This window comes from Echinococcus granulosus (assembly GCF_000524195.1).
Source record: "Echinococcus granulosus chromosome Unknown EG_S00161, whole genome shotgun sequence".
Taxonomy (NCBI): Eukaryota; Metazoa; Platyhelminthes; class Cestoda; order Cyclophyllidea; family Taeniidae; genus Echinococcus; species Echinococcus granulosus.
The window spans coordinates 41,947-58,411 of NW_020170541.1; the positions used below are offsets into that span (position 1 = coordinate 41,947).

The following is a 16,465-nucleotide window of genomic DNA, read 5'->3' on the forward strand; positions in this document are numbered from 1 at the left end:
GTGTGCAGGAGACCACACAGCAACAGCAAAATTAGCAATCGACACACAGAATGGTATTTAATAAACCAATAAAAATACTGGTCCGAAAATCATAAAATGTGATGAGCGCTTGGCAAATTAAAACAAAAGATTAAAGTTATATGCCTTTACAGAGATTCGCGAAGTTTTTAGGCAAACGTGCATCTTTTAAAGCATAAAAAAGCACGAATGTCATTGTCGTAAAATTTTCTGGAACCTACTGCCCAAATCGTAATTGTAACAAATTCTTCCTAAAACCGGGAATAAATAATATCGTTTTGTGGCACTATTTTTAATAAGCTTACTTGACATATAAGCTACTCGTGTAAATGGACATGTTTTACAATGGCGTACTTCGTCTCAGAAGTATTTCTTAACGCTTGAATTGGTACAGTGTAGTGCCCCGGTTCTTCCTTGGGCTTCACAACAAGCTAAGACACCGTAAGAGCATACAAATTATTAATGCACAGTAACATGCGTACAAATGCGCATGGAAGGTTTAATGTAGCGTCCCGAGACTTCTCTGAAGATAAAAGAAGAGGCAATACTCGGGCAGACATATATTCAGCACAGAGAAGGCGTTTGGGCTACTGGCATAGTCCGAAGGCCAGCCCACCCAGCAAGGTACGAGAAGGCCAATCCAAAAGCTCAAAAGTGGCACCTTACCAATACAGATGGATAAACTACCATCGTATTACAATAACGTATAGTAAATTCACATTGTCCTCTTCAAAATTGCTGTTTTCTTTTTTATCGCCTACTATCGAAACAGATATCTTCGTCGTTACTGTTGCATTTGACGGATGACAAAAATAAGATGCCGCATAATATAAACGTTTTCTTGGAAAGATATTTAAAGTTTTCAGAGAAATTTGGATCAGCTAGTAGGCAGCGTCCATTGTAAACCCTCCCGAATGTGATGGACTGACTTCTTGAGCTAGCACGTTACTCGCGAAATTGTGTCAACTCCATGGTTTGCTTTTTTCCTTGAGTTTAACCAAACGCAACATATCAGCAGGTTTTTCTTGATAATCCCATTAGGAATTTAGCTAGAATTAAAATCTTTTTTGGACTACTCCTTCCTTTTCGGTGTAAATGCATCACCCTCTTTTTTGTGGTGTGATAAAATCCTATATTTTAATATTTTAGGTGCTACCATTTACCACACTGATACCGCTGTTAATGTCTCCAACATCCAACTTCATGGCTGCATACATTACTCAAAAAGCTCTACCGTTATCCTTTTTTTTCACAGACTTCATCTTTTGCAGTATTTGTAGATGTAAATGTCTGTTTTTTTCTGTTAAACAGTGAGTGCTGATGTAAACACTATGGTGGGGGTGATTTTATTATCGTACATTAATAGGTGCCGCTTAAATTCCGAGTTCTGCAATCAAATTAGAGACAGTAACTAATTTGAAATTCTCAGATAGTTAGTTTAACACTAAGTTTGATTACACGGGCGTGTAAATCTTCGCCGATTGCGCATCTGCCCTGTGGCACGTTTCGCAGGCCATGCCAGTAGCCTTAGATTTTCCATACCTCAATAATGCGTTATTCGCCATAAAATTGTGAATTCGTACGATTTCTAGGAAGACATAGGGCGTTGCTTTGGTGACAGAGGCAAGCAAATCCAACCCTAAAATATAAATATCATAATTTATATGGTGGAATGCCAAGCCCTAACGCGACGAAAGAAGAGTAACTGTGGAGACTTAACAGAAAGGTTGAAACGGCGCCAACCTTAACTTCGGTATCCAATCCAGTCCCGCATTCTGTAGGAATGCTATTAACAACTAAAGTGAGCGACACCAGCCGTGAACTATCCAATAACGTTCGTTATGGAGCTGTGTACGGTACATATATGAAGCTGCCAATTAAGTAAACATGTGGTACCTCCTTCACCTCTTTACTAAGTGAACGGAAACCAGATAGATGAGTGGATTAGCAGCACTGAAGTTACAATTAGGTGGCAGGTAGAAATAGACGCAAAACTTTATCCTTGTGAATTGGTTTAGCCCCTGTCATTTATGAAGAGATCCGGCCTTTAGGTTAGTGTACTTACTACTAGCGCTGCAGACACGAGACGGCCTCTTTGTAGAGCGCCACCCGATCTTGACTAGTACGAGGGCAGTGCGTTTCCCCTTCTCCGATTCAGCTTCTCAGGAGGATGAAACTCCAGATGCAAATGCTGGTGGAAACGCAAATACGGGTCCAGACCCAGTGGAATTGACGAAATACATCTGTGATGTTGTGATCAAGGAATAGAATATCTTCATAGTTTTACACAAATGACGATTGGTGCAACAAGTTGACGGAAGTTGTTTTTTAAGTCTACGTTGTATTGGCCAACGCAGGATGTTGGCGAAAGGTAGTGCCGAAATTGACGCTCAAAAGCCAGCTTTGACAGCTAGTTTAAATCCGCATTTAATTGAATGGGTATCTATATTTCCACAGATTGTATTTTCACTTGGTAGCATGGCCTCAGGACCATGCCAGTAGTTTCAGTTACTCTATACAGTGAGAAGACTCGGGATGTGACATTTCCTTATAGTAAAATACATAGTAAATGATTACTCAGGTCGGAATCAGGCATTGAAGGCCCATATTCCATCTCCATCACTGAGGAATAGGGTGTTTCACCTACTACAGAATCTTCCTGAAGATCAGAATTTGTTAATTCCTTGGCCTTGCACAACTTTTAAATCCTTTAAATTGAACTTAAGAGACTTTAACTGGAAGTTGGAAAGAGATCTGCAACACTGTATTTTTCTTGGTTAGTTTTATGGTTTTATTTTACGTATTGAAATCGTTTATCTACACATCTATAAATTTTAGCAAACTCTTTCACGACTTTAAGCAATGTCTTTTAAAAACGAATGTCGCAAAATGACTAGGCAGCAGGTTTGTTGAAAACTTCGGGATCTCAACGCCCACCTTAACTCCTCGTTCAATGGCCCAACTACCTATTTGAACTTTATTTTAATCAGGCGAGATGGCTGCATCCATAAATATTGCTGAAACGCGAAATCAGGGGATGACTTCCGGAACAATTAGACCAATAAAGTGTTACAGATGTTAATCAACTAAGGCTGTCGTAAAAGATTGTATTCTCCTTAACTTTGCCCAACATATGTTGACTATCCTAGAATTTTCCAGGCCATTTAAACTTAATCGAGAAAAGAATGCACAGAAAAGGGCTGTTTGTGGAACCTATGTAGAAAAATCCTTTTTATGCATAAGTATTCAACCTAAATCCCTCACTAATTGTGCCAAAGCAGATCGGAGAGGTTATGCATTAATTGTTGACTTTATCACAAATATGACGTCTTGTTTATATTTTGCTGTTTCTTAGCGTGCTAAGGAGTGGAGAAATCAACAGATGTACAAGAAAACTGCTCTTTCTCATCCACATGCGGAGTTTTCGGGATAAATTCCTCTCCTGTTTATAGAGCCTTCAACACATTTTAGCGATAAAAGTGCGCGCATCACAAATCTTTTAATACATAAAATTCCACTTAATCAATGCATAAAAGAACGGATTTTTACAAAGATTTTAATACTTTTTATAGTGTCGCCTTATTCTGTGCATGATCTTTGTCTTAGCTAGCCAGGAATCAGCTCGCATTCTTGTAAATACACACCACCAATGCATTTCAGTCAAGCTTTCAATAACAACTTTACACGTACACATTTCTCCGATCAAAAATAAGGGTTAAAATTCCTAATCACACTAGAAACACAAACCGGGGCATTAGTGCAGCTTTGAATGGGACATGGATTCATTGAAAGGTGTCTTCCACGTGAGGATCTGGAACTCGTCCACGTTGAAATTGAGCGTCCATGGACCATCATGCGCGAAATTCATCCAGTAGGAGCCAGTGGTGCAGACTACATGCCAAATTAATCCATACTTGTCGTCGAGATACGCTTTTAGTTTGGAGGTAAACATCTCCATGTTTTCATGCTTCCTGCAGCGATTGAGGATCTCTACAGCCTTGGTGGTTATTTTCACTTGATCTTTATACACCATCCTAGTTGAAATGATGGATACATTGCGCGGAAGCTCCATACGTGTGGAACGAACCCCCTTGCCTGCCATAATCCAGGCTAATTCGTGATTTTGACCCAACTAGTGCGACCTTGACAAACCTGCCTCTAATTAAATCACCTGTAAGGGCCTATCCTACCACTTGTAGAAGGATTTTGTGATGCTAATTGCAAATATGCGGAGTTAGCATGCAGAGCTCAAACGCAATCGCCATCCATGCGTAAACAAAATCAATGTGTTTGTGAATCTAATGCAATTTTCTATCCCTATTTATACAGACACTGTATTTATTTAAAGACTAAGGGTATTTAGAGGTTCCACGTACTTAAAAACATCCCCGACTTCTAAAATTCCTAAAAGTGAAGCATGACGAAGGGAAGATTTAGCAATGAAATTTCAGTATTTCCTCTTTCGAGGAAAGAGTACTGCGCAATATGTAATTTAAAGGATATAGAAATCTATCAATTAACTTAAAAAATTATGAGAAAATTAGCTAGGGACTTTAGAAATAGTTGTAATTGTTTAAAATTTTGCTTAACTATGCGCATAACTACACGAGTACTTGAACCCTAATGAAATTTAGTTTCCACTTGGCGGCATGGTCACTGGACCATGTCGGTAGCCCTTTAGTCCTCCGATACGTCAGCGAGACTCAGAGCGCCACATTGGTGGCAGCAGCAAGCGAACCTGATCCTAATGGGCGGCTATCCTGATTTCTAGCGCTGAATGCTAAACCGAAAGTGGTAGCAGAAGAAAGATGCCTATCGTTGATGGAAGAACCTGTGAAGGCTCTTAATAGGAGGGTTTTAAATGAAGTCAACTTCAACTTCGGTGACTACCGGCCCTGTGTTCTGTAGGAATACTATTAATGACTGTAGAGAGCGACGCCAGCAGTAAACTACCTGGAAAAGCTTCTTCCGGAGGTCCTTATGGTACTTTTATGAAGATGTCAATCAAGTCAACTGGCAATACCTCCCCCACCTCTCTATTAACTGAATGGAACCCGGATAGATACGTGGGTGAGCACCAAAGAGGCCATAAAGAGTAGCCAAGAAACATAATCCCCATGAGAGTATTCTAAAATCCGCCTTTAACAAAATGTATCTGCTTTTGGGCCAGTGTCCATACGACTAGCAATGTGCAAACGAGATGGCCTCTTTGTAGAGCATCGCCTGGTAGCCAGCACCATGAGAACACCGCATCGTCTCTATCTCAGTACAGTTCTACAACAGGAGGAAATCCAAGATAGAGATGTAGACACAGATGTATAACCAAACCCAGTGGAATTACCGAAATGAATCTGTAACTTTAAGTTCAAGAGATTAAACATTCGCTCAGTTGTAGGCAAATTCGATCGCTGGCGAGGCTGGTTAGCCAGTAGTTTTTTGAGCAACAACTACGCTTTGGTGGCCGATGCGATAGGGTGACTAAGAGCAGAGCCAAGGACGACGCTTAAGATACTAGAGGCGCTATATAATGCCTCAGATTTGTTCAATACTGTGGTTAAGTCTCCGCATATTGTACTCCCGTTCGAGGCTATGCTCCAGGGGCCATATCAGTAGGTTCTAAGTTCTCTTACTCTCTTATGCAGCGTCATTTAAGCAGCTGGGTGGCGCACTCATTAGAGTTATGGTCATGATGCACCTTAGAGCAGGCTAATCAAGTCACCTTCCTCATTCTTTCCTCCCACTCAACCGTTACTCTTGAGCTTTCGCATATCATTTTCAAGGGCCTTTCCGACTTCGTGGGATTGAAGCAGCCTCCATTCACTGCACCCATGTGCGATTTCTACCCTACATTGGTCCCCGACTGGGCACACTTAGAGAAATATCTTTATCCGGAAAAAGTCTTTCCCTTCAAAGCTAATCCATTCCAATCGAGGTTATACGTTTCCTAACTATCTCTACTCTGTGGTGGCACACGTACAAAGTAGAGTTTCAGACAGTGTGCCACAAGGCTGCCACCTTAGTTTCTTATTTGTCACGGGAAAATAAAGAAGTATGTTTGAAAAACCTGGCAGCTGGTTCGGTTTATGTAAAATCTACATAATCCTTCCACTGACTAAAAAATTCTTCTTCAATCATTGATTTTATTTTCAACTAAATAATAAATAGTATGCCTAAACCATGAATGCAAAATCGAGTGTTGGGTCCATTTATACTCTTCCAAAACATTCTTCATAACCCACGCTTCACTACTCCAAATTAACTTAAAAGACCTTTTATTTATTCAAAAATTGGACTTCGATGAGACGAATGTACATTATTCATGGTTTTGGGAACTAGATTTCTCTACTTTCTGCTGATCCGTTTGGCGAGCATGTTGAAACAATTTATCACTCCATAATTCTTGTCATCTCTTATTTGAAGAAGCAACAAGAAGTAGAATTGTGGCAATTATTATCAGATCGATATCATTATTTAAATTCGAAAATAAAAACCTGTGTCAGTGATGGTTGCCATGCTTCTTTAGTTTGCTTAAATCTGCATTCGATTACGCAGGTGCTAAAGTCGGCAGATTGTGCTTCCGCTCTCCAGCATGGTCTTCAGGTTGTTTCCAATACTTTCTCTCAAACTGCTACGAATTCTATGATCCGCTAAATACTCTTCAGTGGGAGATATGAGCAATTTAGTAATGTCCTATTCTTAGCTTCGAACCTTTAACATTTTATTCGTAATTTTATAATACTCCGATTGTTGAGCACTACGTTTGGCTTACAGGGGCGCTTAAGGCTCCTCTATTGCACTTTGCTAGGTGGCCTGGCACCCAAGCTATGTCGGCAACCTCTCAGCCTTTCTACACGTCAGTAATATATTTTCTGTCCTAGCATTATGGCTTCTTCCAACACTGCAATTCAATCATGGCTAAATTTGCGTTTTCGCTCATCTTTAATAAGGCGTTTCTAGTGCCCGATTGGACAAAAGTTGGTCACTTTACTTCACCATACCGAAGGGTGAATTCCTAGTAATGTAAACAGGCCTCCATGCTGTTTCCAACCTATTCAAGATAGTGGCCGTGAGGCATTTTGCATCCTACCTTATTGGAAGGAGTAGCAAAGTTCAAAGTGGAATAAAAGCGCATCAAATACTATCCATTAAATGATAGTTTGCCAAAATTTTTTAGCCACACAGTCATGCAAAGGAAAAAATGTTGTGAAGTTGGAACGATTAAGTTCTAACCAGCAGGTGTACGCCACAGGAGGTACACATATGATCCAAGTTGGAATTGAAGGGAGCAGTCGATCTCATGTGAATAGTGCATCCAGTAGGCACCACGTATGAGAAGAACATGCCAGGCCCGTCCATACCGCGAATCTAACCATCGCTTTAAATCAGCCACCATTTGTGCCTCATTAAACTTTGAGTCGCTACTGCTGCTGCTACCGCTGCCACTAGAGGCAAAGTGGCAAATCTGTCCTATGATCTCCGATTGACGTTCAGTTGGCATGCTGGCCGAGATGACTCGAATTTTGGGATTCTTCAGCCCCGAGTAGTTCTGCATTTCAGAGCTACCCAATAGCAAAGATCTGGAGCAGCGCCTTTGTGTGTATGTGTGAATAGAAGCAATCTATTAGCAGGGTTTCGCATAAATTGGGCGTTGCAAACTCCCATCAGCTCAAATATCGTAGACCACTTTAATTTTATCAAGCTTGAAACGCCACTTTTAACGTTACTTTAAAGCTTAAAGCGGGATCTTCTTTTTCAGAATCCAGAATTTTTTGCCCAGGTTTGGTGGAATAAACACTACACTTTCTTGACTTCCTACATCAACATAAAAATATTCACCAGTTTAAATTTACACGACATTATATATGAAAGAGCTATTTATATCAATACAAGAAAAATAGTTAAAATTGCACCTCATCAGTACTATCAAAGTTTGCTTGAATTTGGCACAGTCGAGTTAATAACAGATATTCGAATGCCCGACAGGACAGTAATGTAGGTTAATATGATTACGATTTACGCCGTTTAATTTCTTTTATTCGTCATAAGTGTAGTGATTTGGTGTCTTGTTTAAACACGCAGACACTTCAGCCCTCTCAGGTCTTCTGTATATTAGTAATATCTGTTCTTCCATACCAATTTGGCTGGTCATGACTTCATCAAAGGCTTGAAAACCTAAGCAAGTGGTGTAATGGGAAAAGAGAAACACTAAAACATGATCATTACGATGAAATTGGTCTCCAAGGTGTTACAGGTAAGGCAAAAGAAGGGGGCTTCTTCGTAGGCTCTGGGAATTAATTAAAACAAAAGGGTTTCTTAAAATCTACGAAAGTGAGTTATGCGCAGACCATAAAAGAGAAGTTTTATTTGGAAATAAAGCTCACTAAAGTAGAATTACTTGCTAAACGCAACTAAAGACCCTTTAAAATGAGCAAAATGTCAACTTGACAATAATATTTCCTTTTCAAAATGCCCATGGAATTCAAACAGTGGTTATGTAGAGCCCGAGTCTTTCCTGGATTCCTAAGAAGTCGCAGTGGCATGGCAGAAAAGGCATTAATGACGTACAGAAGAGCTGAGAAACTACTGCCATGCCCCAGATGTCATGCAGCCGAGTAGAAGCACAACCTGCGGTGACTCAAGTGCCCACACAGTCGAATGCAGAGTTTGACAAATTGACTTCCACACAGCCCCATTGCCTTTGGTCCGTACCAGAAACTTCACCTCTACTATACGTCAGCAAAACATTTCCTATCATACAGTCACATATCCTTCGACTTTAGGGAAGACTAGTAGCACCGCAATGACCAATGTGATGCTATAAAAGACCCAAGGTGATTTCGACTTTATAAGCCAAAATATTAAAAATTTTCAATTGATTAATCAACATTAGAAATGCAAACCTATAAAATGAAGAGACATGGCCCCTCCTTTCTACTTCAAGAAATTTGTAAGCAACTTAAATGTCATAAAGCTGATTTACCTGACCACACTCCTTAGATATTTGACATGGCTGGACAAGTTTGCAGACGTCTTTGATGGAAAATTTTTGAATATTTTCCTTCCTGTCTGTTCTTATTTATGCATCCTAGTGATAATTTCACTATCGGGCAATTCCTCGTCACCTTTAAATTACAGATTACGGCGAGAAAAACCGGTTGATAAATTAAGAATTCTAGCAACACTTTCCTGAAAGGTATACTACTTTCTCCATAACTCCGGAGGTCTTGTGCGTTTATTAAGTGAAGATTAAACAGGAATTTCATTTGACAGTCCAATTGTCGACTGGGTTATTAAGCATAATCTACATTAAGGTAATGCCAGGTGGGCCTTATCGTCGACTGGCAATTTATGAGGCGCATTGAAGTTCGGCGACCCTTTTAAAATGAGAAACTGGAAACGTATTACCAAAGTGAAACATTTTCACAACCCTCAATAAGCCCGAAATTTTAGTTTAGCAAGAGAAAGTGCTGAAAAGTGTTTAGTTCATATCAAAGCAAGTTTTAAATTTGCGTGTTGGTTGAAAAGGTTTGAATACTGGAGTCTCGTGTTCGCTCGATTCGGCTATTAGTGAAGGTTAGTAACAATTTAAATGAACATCTACAGATCTGCTTGCTTTAAGAATTTACAGTATTCTGTAAAACCTGCTTTGTAACTAACATTAATCGCACATCAGTAATTCATTTTGTGTTGGAGAAAACGTGTACTAAGGAGTTAAGTGCTGCTTCCTGCCATGGGTATTATTGGCATATAATCGCCTTCCCAGACATCCTAGATGGTATGACATTATTTACAAAGTCAGAGTTACTATGGTCTACCTAGACTCAAATACACAATGGACGAAAATTGCAAATTCAAAAGTGATGAAATCAGGCGCTTTTGTTACCTGTAACCACGCAACTAAACATTGTGAGAAATGAACAACGCATCGACTACTTGCTAAAAGGTATTTAGTAATAATGCGCTTATCTTAAAATATCCTCCCAATTCACATAATTCATGTAATCAGGTAGGAAATGCGTACACAATCCCATGTAATTAGCAGTGCAAAAATAAATCCGAATGGCCTTTAGGACGTAGGACAAAGTATTTGTCAATATATTGAATGTTTCGCCATTCAAATCAACTCTTTCTTGCAATACTTTTAAATTAATGTCCTTAAATACCATGGAGCTCAAAGTGATTGAATGTGATTTAAGATCTATAAGTAGTCAAATAGTAAGGCAGAAGGAGGCGTAAGGACGTTGCAGATTTTCGTATCCATTTATTTCTACTAGAAGGCCATAAAAAGAAAACTGTCACGCGGTTGTAGTCTACTTGGAATGAAGACCGTGATTTTTTGCGTCGTTAACGCGATTGGCGCAAAATTTTGAGTCGACCGCCAATACTTACTCAGAATTTACACGGTAACCTTTGGGTGAGCGAATACTGATATTGTGTAGTTCATCATATGAATGAGGTAGCCGGAGAACATTCGTTTTCCACTCGTTTGATAACATCAATTATTGATCCTTTTTACGGAACATTAACTTAGGATATCCTTAAATTTTGCATACTATTGAGCAGGAGAATTTTAGAAATAATAAGCACAAAGGCACCTTACTTGTCATCTTCTAGCAGACCAAGTTTTTCCCGATATAACTTCATAGTTATAAAGCCACCTTCAGAAGGCTCAAACAGCTTGACCCATGACTAAAGGGAATGAAAACAATCACCTTTAATGTTGAACACCTTTATTATTTTCCGTCGATCCCTGTTACATTTCTTCATTGACAAATAGAGAAATAGACTACCTACACTTTTGTGATGCAAGCAGTAAAATAAATGCTTTATGACACGTACAGAACAATTCGTTAAAAATATTCTTGGTGAAAAATTCTAGGTCTTTCTCTATTACTTCTCACTTGCAATGGTTCATAGAAGAATTTTCATGGTCAGGTAAAGTGGGGCGAGGTGTTGAAAATTATGATTTTGTGCATGAGTGCATATTTTGGTACAAGTAATACGAAGTGATTTTTTTTTTTGCAAAAGCTACTTCCATACATGGCCTTAAATTTCTGCTTTTCCCAAACACCAATCTGAATTTATCAAGTGCAATGACGTTAGCAAGGTTGACCTGGTATTTTGAGGTTTTTGAACAGGGTAAAATCGTAATATTTGCATATTCAAAGTGACTTGTTTCACGGCTTAGTGAAAAGAAATCATCTGAATGCATTAATGATTGTACTAAGAAGTTTGCCCTTAACTTCATGAACCAGTCGTGGCTTTCCTAGTCTCCAAAATCCATCCTTTGGTAAAAGACCCGAATGTGGCCACCCTTTGTAACGTATCAAGGTATTTTTAATAAACTTTGTCATTGATTCTATCATACAAACCTAGGTTTTAAAACGTAGAAGTGGTTAAAATTCCTTCCACAATTATTTATTTCGATTGGACACTCTTGTTCAGTTTATCCACATGAACTGAAAGTCTCTCTCATCCAGATTGCATTCATCACGGTGCATGAGAATTAATGGATGAGTTGTGAGCTCGTTTGCAACAAACCCTATGTCTAAATGTTAGCTTTAATTCTTCAGCTAAACGGGAGAAAAAGTATTTTACTTACAACAAAAGAAGTCTAGCTATAATGCTTCACTTCGATTCAAGCGTAAAGAGCTAGTTCATATCTTTGATACTTTCAGGGCGTGAATTCGATGGTTGATAAAGCGGCAATTTCAATATATCATGTCATAAAATAAGCCCTACGCTAACAAAAGTAGGCTGGAAAGTAATCTTTCAATAAATCGAATCAAATGAATGTCTTCATCTGAGATATTAGACTTACTCGCACGAGTGTGTCATCCTCAATGTCGTTCTTTTGTACAAAGTCCTCCAAATCCGCTCTGGTTATGATGCCGTCACTGTCAGTGTCAATCTCGTAGAAGGCTTGTGTGAATGGGTCGACTTCAACCAACTCCAAGGTATTTCCGCCACCCTGATGCATTTCTGCAGACGATGGAACCAACTGGCCGTGTTTGCGTGTAGGTGTCGGGAATGATTACTACGGTGCAGACGAATGCGCAGGTAACGATCTACCTTAACCTCACCATGGACTTATGGTTCTAAAGCTATTGGACACTGCCAATGTGGCACATCAGCATAATCTTTGGATCAAATCAATTTTTATTTTAAAGTGTCAAGAGAATTAATCAAAGTTGAGGGTAATTGGCTAAATTTCAGCACCCAGTTAAATTAACAAGACTTTTGAAAAGAATAAAAAACTACCCCTGGGTAAGGCTGTCTACTAAATACAGCATGACATTTCGGTTGCTCGCTCAAATTTTCCTTTTGCTTAAGCGGGTGCTTAAGTCTCAGTCACTGTACTTCCACTGTGAGGCATGGCCCTTGTCCATGCCAGCAACCCCTTAGCTCCTCTGTACGTTGGCAATACATTCTCAGTCCAAGTGTTTAAATTCTTTAGACTTCAGACTTTACCATTTAGCATTTTGGAAAAAGATCCAGATTAATTTAAAATTACTGCTTTCGTGTCACATGATTTAACCGGTTGGGATGATGAAATTGTGACCTTTATGAACAACCTGATATCAGTGAACATGCAGTTTAGTGAATCACACTAAATATGTAAATTAAAAAGCAAGTGGAATTTAAACTAATCTTATGTATTTGCATTCAGAGTGGAGGTTCTTCAAGCCCCATTCACCGGGGCTAATGACACTGTCCAATCCCTTTATATTGGGCAAAAACAGGAAGACAAATGCAGGGAAACGTTAACTGCTGAGTGCTTTGTATCGACGCCTCGTGCTTCTCCAGAGTAGTATGTGAAAAATCTATGGAAATCAGGAGGCAATTCAACCGATGTGCCAATGCAAATAGGTGATAATGAAGGCGCATCAACGAGAAGCGCACTTCTTTCTGAGTAATGGCCAAGTGATTTCAGCATCCTTTCTCTGCACTATTTTTGTGATTTTTAATTTAAAAAATGCAAATTGATCCCAGCTGACCTAAATAAACAACAAACTTGTTTATAACTTCATGCCACGCGTATCATTAGAATTAGGCAGAGCTATTTTTTTACTCTTTTTAAACTAATATGATTACTCCTATGAGTTTGAGCACAAGGCTCTCAGATTCACAAGAATGTAGAACCTTTAGGATGATTAAATCCACGAGAAGGAATGGAAGAGGCTTGTTTTGGTCCTTCGACAATCTATAAGGTGGAACAGGATAGGCTTTCGCTTTGGTAGTTGTATGAGCTATATTAGTCCCAGCCTGTCCAATAGGAGGAGCAAAAAGGCACAACAAGACTCTTGATTGCCTTTATCAATGGCATTCTTTACCTTCAGCTGATTCAGAAACCTGTCAAGCATTTTAGTTTGTCGAGTTAAAGTTCTGTGCTGTCGCGAACACTTCAGATGATCATGTACAAGAACGTGTGTTAAAAATCGCCTACAGTAGAGGTGGCTGCTCTACTCCTTGACTTAGAATAGCAATACGACTGGTCCAGAGCGTAAGTTACTACTACATACTCGATTTAAATTCCGCAGCTATTGTTTATTTGCTTATGGACTCAAACTACTGTCTATTTAGCAGTTAACAGACCTAAATTTAATTTAAATTTCGATTTCTTTGCTCCCCATTTATCCATCTACGTTTAACACACTCTCTCTAGATCTATCGGAATGTGTATAGGAAATAAAAGAAGCAACCCGCTCGTCTACAACACTACTTCTGCTATTGTCCATGATTTTGCTTGGAAAACAAATCGTGTAGCAGGCTACGGATCAAGTGACAGCTATGCAGAAACGGAACCTCTGTGCTGTCTATTAAGTCAAAATATTTGGTATGCACTGAATTCTCATTCCTTTCCTGTTCGTCTAAGTAAACACATCAGTGCGCACTCGGTGGCGGAGTTTGTCGTACCTACAAAATTCCGTGTTTAAGCTGACTGGCCACCTTAGGATCGCAGGAATGTTGTTGCTGGGTCGAAGCCTCGGGTCTTAGTCATCGTCAAATCGCGCATTTGGTAGAAAACTACACCGCAACGTCGCATGAAGAAAACTACATAAAGGCGATTTCTTTGTAAAATTCTCAAATATTTGCAGTATTCGTCGACTTTGAGAGCTGATAAGTGGTCAGTAGCATGTTTGAAGTTCAGGTTCAAATAATGAGTTCTATGAAGAGTTATTTTTAATGAAAGTAAATTTTATCAACATTTGAAAAGCATAGAGAAGTCTTTATAAGTGCTCAAAGTTCTTTTTACAAAGATAATAACTTTGTAATCCTCCGAGTCTTCCATGAAGTCGTAAGAAATCGTTAGAAGAGCTGAGGCTACAGGCACTGTCCGGAGGCCATGTTGACGAGCGAAGGTACAATCTGCAGCCACTCAAGTGCCCGCCTACTCGAATGCAGATTTGAACAAAATGGCAAGGCACTTCATAGCCACTCTCTTCGTTTAAAGTTCTCTTCAGCGCTCCCTTTGGTCAAACTTCCGCGTCGGCCATCACAACGCTGTCTGCGCTTTAAAAAATACACCTACAAATTGGCCACGTCAGTCATTGAAGCTGTATGCATCTGAGAAGATATTTGATTCAAAGGTCTCTCTTATGCCTCGGCAATTCCACTGCGTATGCACCAGCACCTAAATTTAGAGTTTTGCCCCATTGGGGAGCTATATTGGGGAAGGCAATGCGCTGCCCTCATACTGCTGGAGATATGATGATGTTCCTCAATGAGGCAATAGTAGTTTGCTAAACCTGGAAAACTGCGATGGCCAATTCCTGGCACGTTTTATGCGGTCTTCTGTCATCTCCATCCCGTTTGGCAGGACATTACTTCTCCAAAAGGTTATCGGGAGCTGTAGGAATTGTCACTTCTTTGGATCCAGTGTCAAACCTGATTTTCGTGGACACTGACACTTATTTATGATTGGCATTATGTTCGCAAACGCCTATTGAAAATGAGTTTGTCGTACAGGCACACTGTACTATGTTGGCAAAATCTCATTCAGTGCTAATTGCATAAGCCGTTCAGAAGTTGCCGAAGCAACACAGCATTTGGAATTCATGAAGCCTACTAGGCATTTGGAATGCCATATTGGATCTCTCTTTTGGGTACCTCCACTGCAAAATATCCCATTTTTAACTTCTACATGGAGATGAGGTAAGGCAAGGGAACTCCTTTTCCATTGCTGACTTTATCCTTCCAGAATCAAAGCGCAGACGAAGGCTTGCATCTCTCTTTAGAGGAGCTATCAGTAAAGCCCATGCTAACTAGAGAGGCCCTGTGATCTCTTTGAGCGCCTAGCCAACTAGACTCACAGGGGGTTGTATGCGTTCTGTTATAGCCTGGGGTATCCGCGTGCGTGTAGCCTAGATCTTACAGGGCTCCCAGCCAAATAAGTAGAAGGTAAAGACTTCAGAGAAGATACCTCCATTCTGTGGTGTACATAAGTAAGCAGAGTTGTGATTTGCGTGTACCAGTCTGCCGGCCGACTAGTGACTAAACGGCTTAAAGGGCATCCAACGCTGATAAATAGCCAATCAGGGAGTAGTGGGCAAGATCACTATTCCTGAAATGTTTGGGAATCAGCCACACAAAAATTGAAACATTTAAGAAGTGGAAGTATTTTTCTGGATTTTTATATATCTCCAGCACGTTTAATTTACAATGCTACCCCCAAAATTTAGAACTTTACACCGTTAAAATATTCATGAACATAGTCGAGAACTTTCAAAGTTTTGCTTTCAGGTTGTCAGTAATGTAAATAAGCTGTTGACAAAGATTTTTAGGGTGTTGCTAGGCATCACTGTGGTTCTGAATGGTAAAAGAAATTCTATGGTGAATAGAGAAGGTGCCTTTAACAAAGTATAAAATACCGTTGATGTTACGGCAAAAATAATCCCCAGAGTCCACTGCTCAAGATAACTCTGGACGTATAAGGGACTTTACTATTCAGGTTTTTTTTGCCTATGGTAAGGTGCAGCAATGTTTCATCATCCACTGACATCTCCTTTCCGTCTGCTGACCGGACAGGAGAGCTACAAGATTTACTATTGATCTAAACACACTAAAGTATAGAAGGGAAATGGATGATATTCCTGACTTGCCTAGGATTTGTAGGTATAACTGGAAGTCGTCTAGAAGCAAGAATTGTAGGTAAAACTAGGGCTCACATAAAGTTTAGGTGTGATGCAGACGTACTTGGTCGAATGGTAATGCATTTGGTGGACCTTTGCTGTGGCTATGCCAGGAGTAGTAGCCAACTCCTGTCATCCTTCTGCTGTGAACTTTAACTTACTGCTAGAGTTGGGTTCTGTGCCTCAGAGTTCGCTTACCCTAATGTGCGGACGAAATTCGTTTCTAAATCAGGCTACTATCTATTCATCGACTCAATCCTGTTGATGACAAGTAGCTAAAGCCTCATTTTGCAAGGTCTTGAAGGCCCCTTGCA

General features: G+C 39.8%; 2 protein-coding genes across 2 annotated transcripts; both read right to left on the reverse strand. All coding sequences in view use genetic code 11, as the record gives it.

Moving 5' to 3' along the window:
- Positions 1–3,772: 3,772 nt before the first annotated feature.
- On the reverse strand, positions 3,773–4,120 carry EGR_09689 (Tegument antigen; the record flags this gene model as incomplete). The annotated part of the gene is made up of 1 exon (XM_024498938.1): positions 3,773–4,120. One exon carries the CDS (start codon positions 4,118–4,120, stop codon positions 3,773–3,775), a length of 348 nt encoding a protein of 115 aa, XP_024346640.1.
- Positions 4,121–7,243: 3,123 nt separating this feature from the next.
- On the reverse strand, positions 7,244–11,998 carry EGR_09690 (Tegument antigen; the record flags this gene model as incomplete). Its single annotated transcript, XM_024498939.1, has 3 exons — positions 7,244–7,577; positions 10,619–10,707; positions 11,840–11,998. The coding sequence occupies 3 exons, from the start codon at positions 11,996–11,998 to the stop codon at positions 7,244–7,246; spliced, it is 582 nt and encodes a 193-aa protein (XP_024346641.1).
- Positions 11,999–16,465: the final 4,467 nt, after the last annotated feature.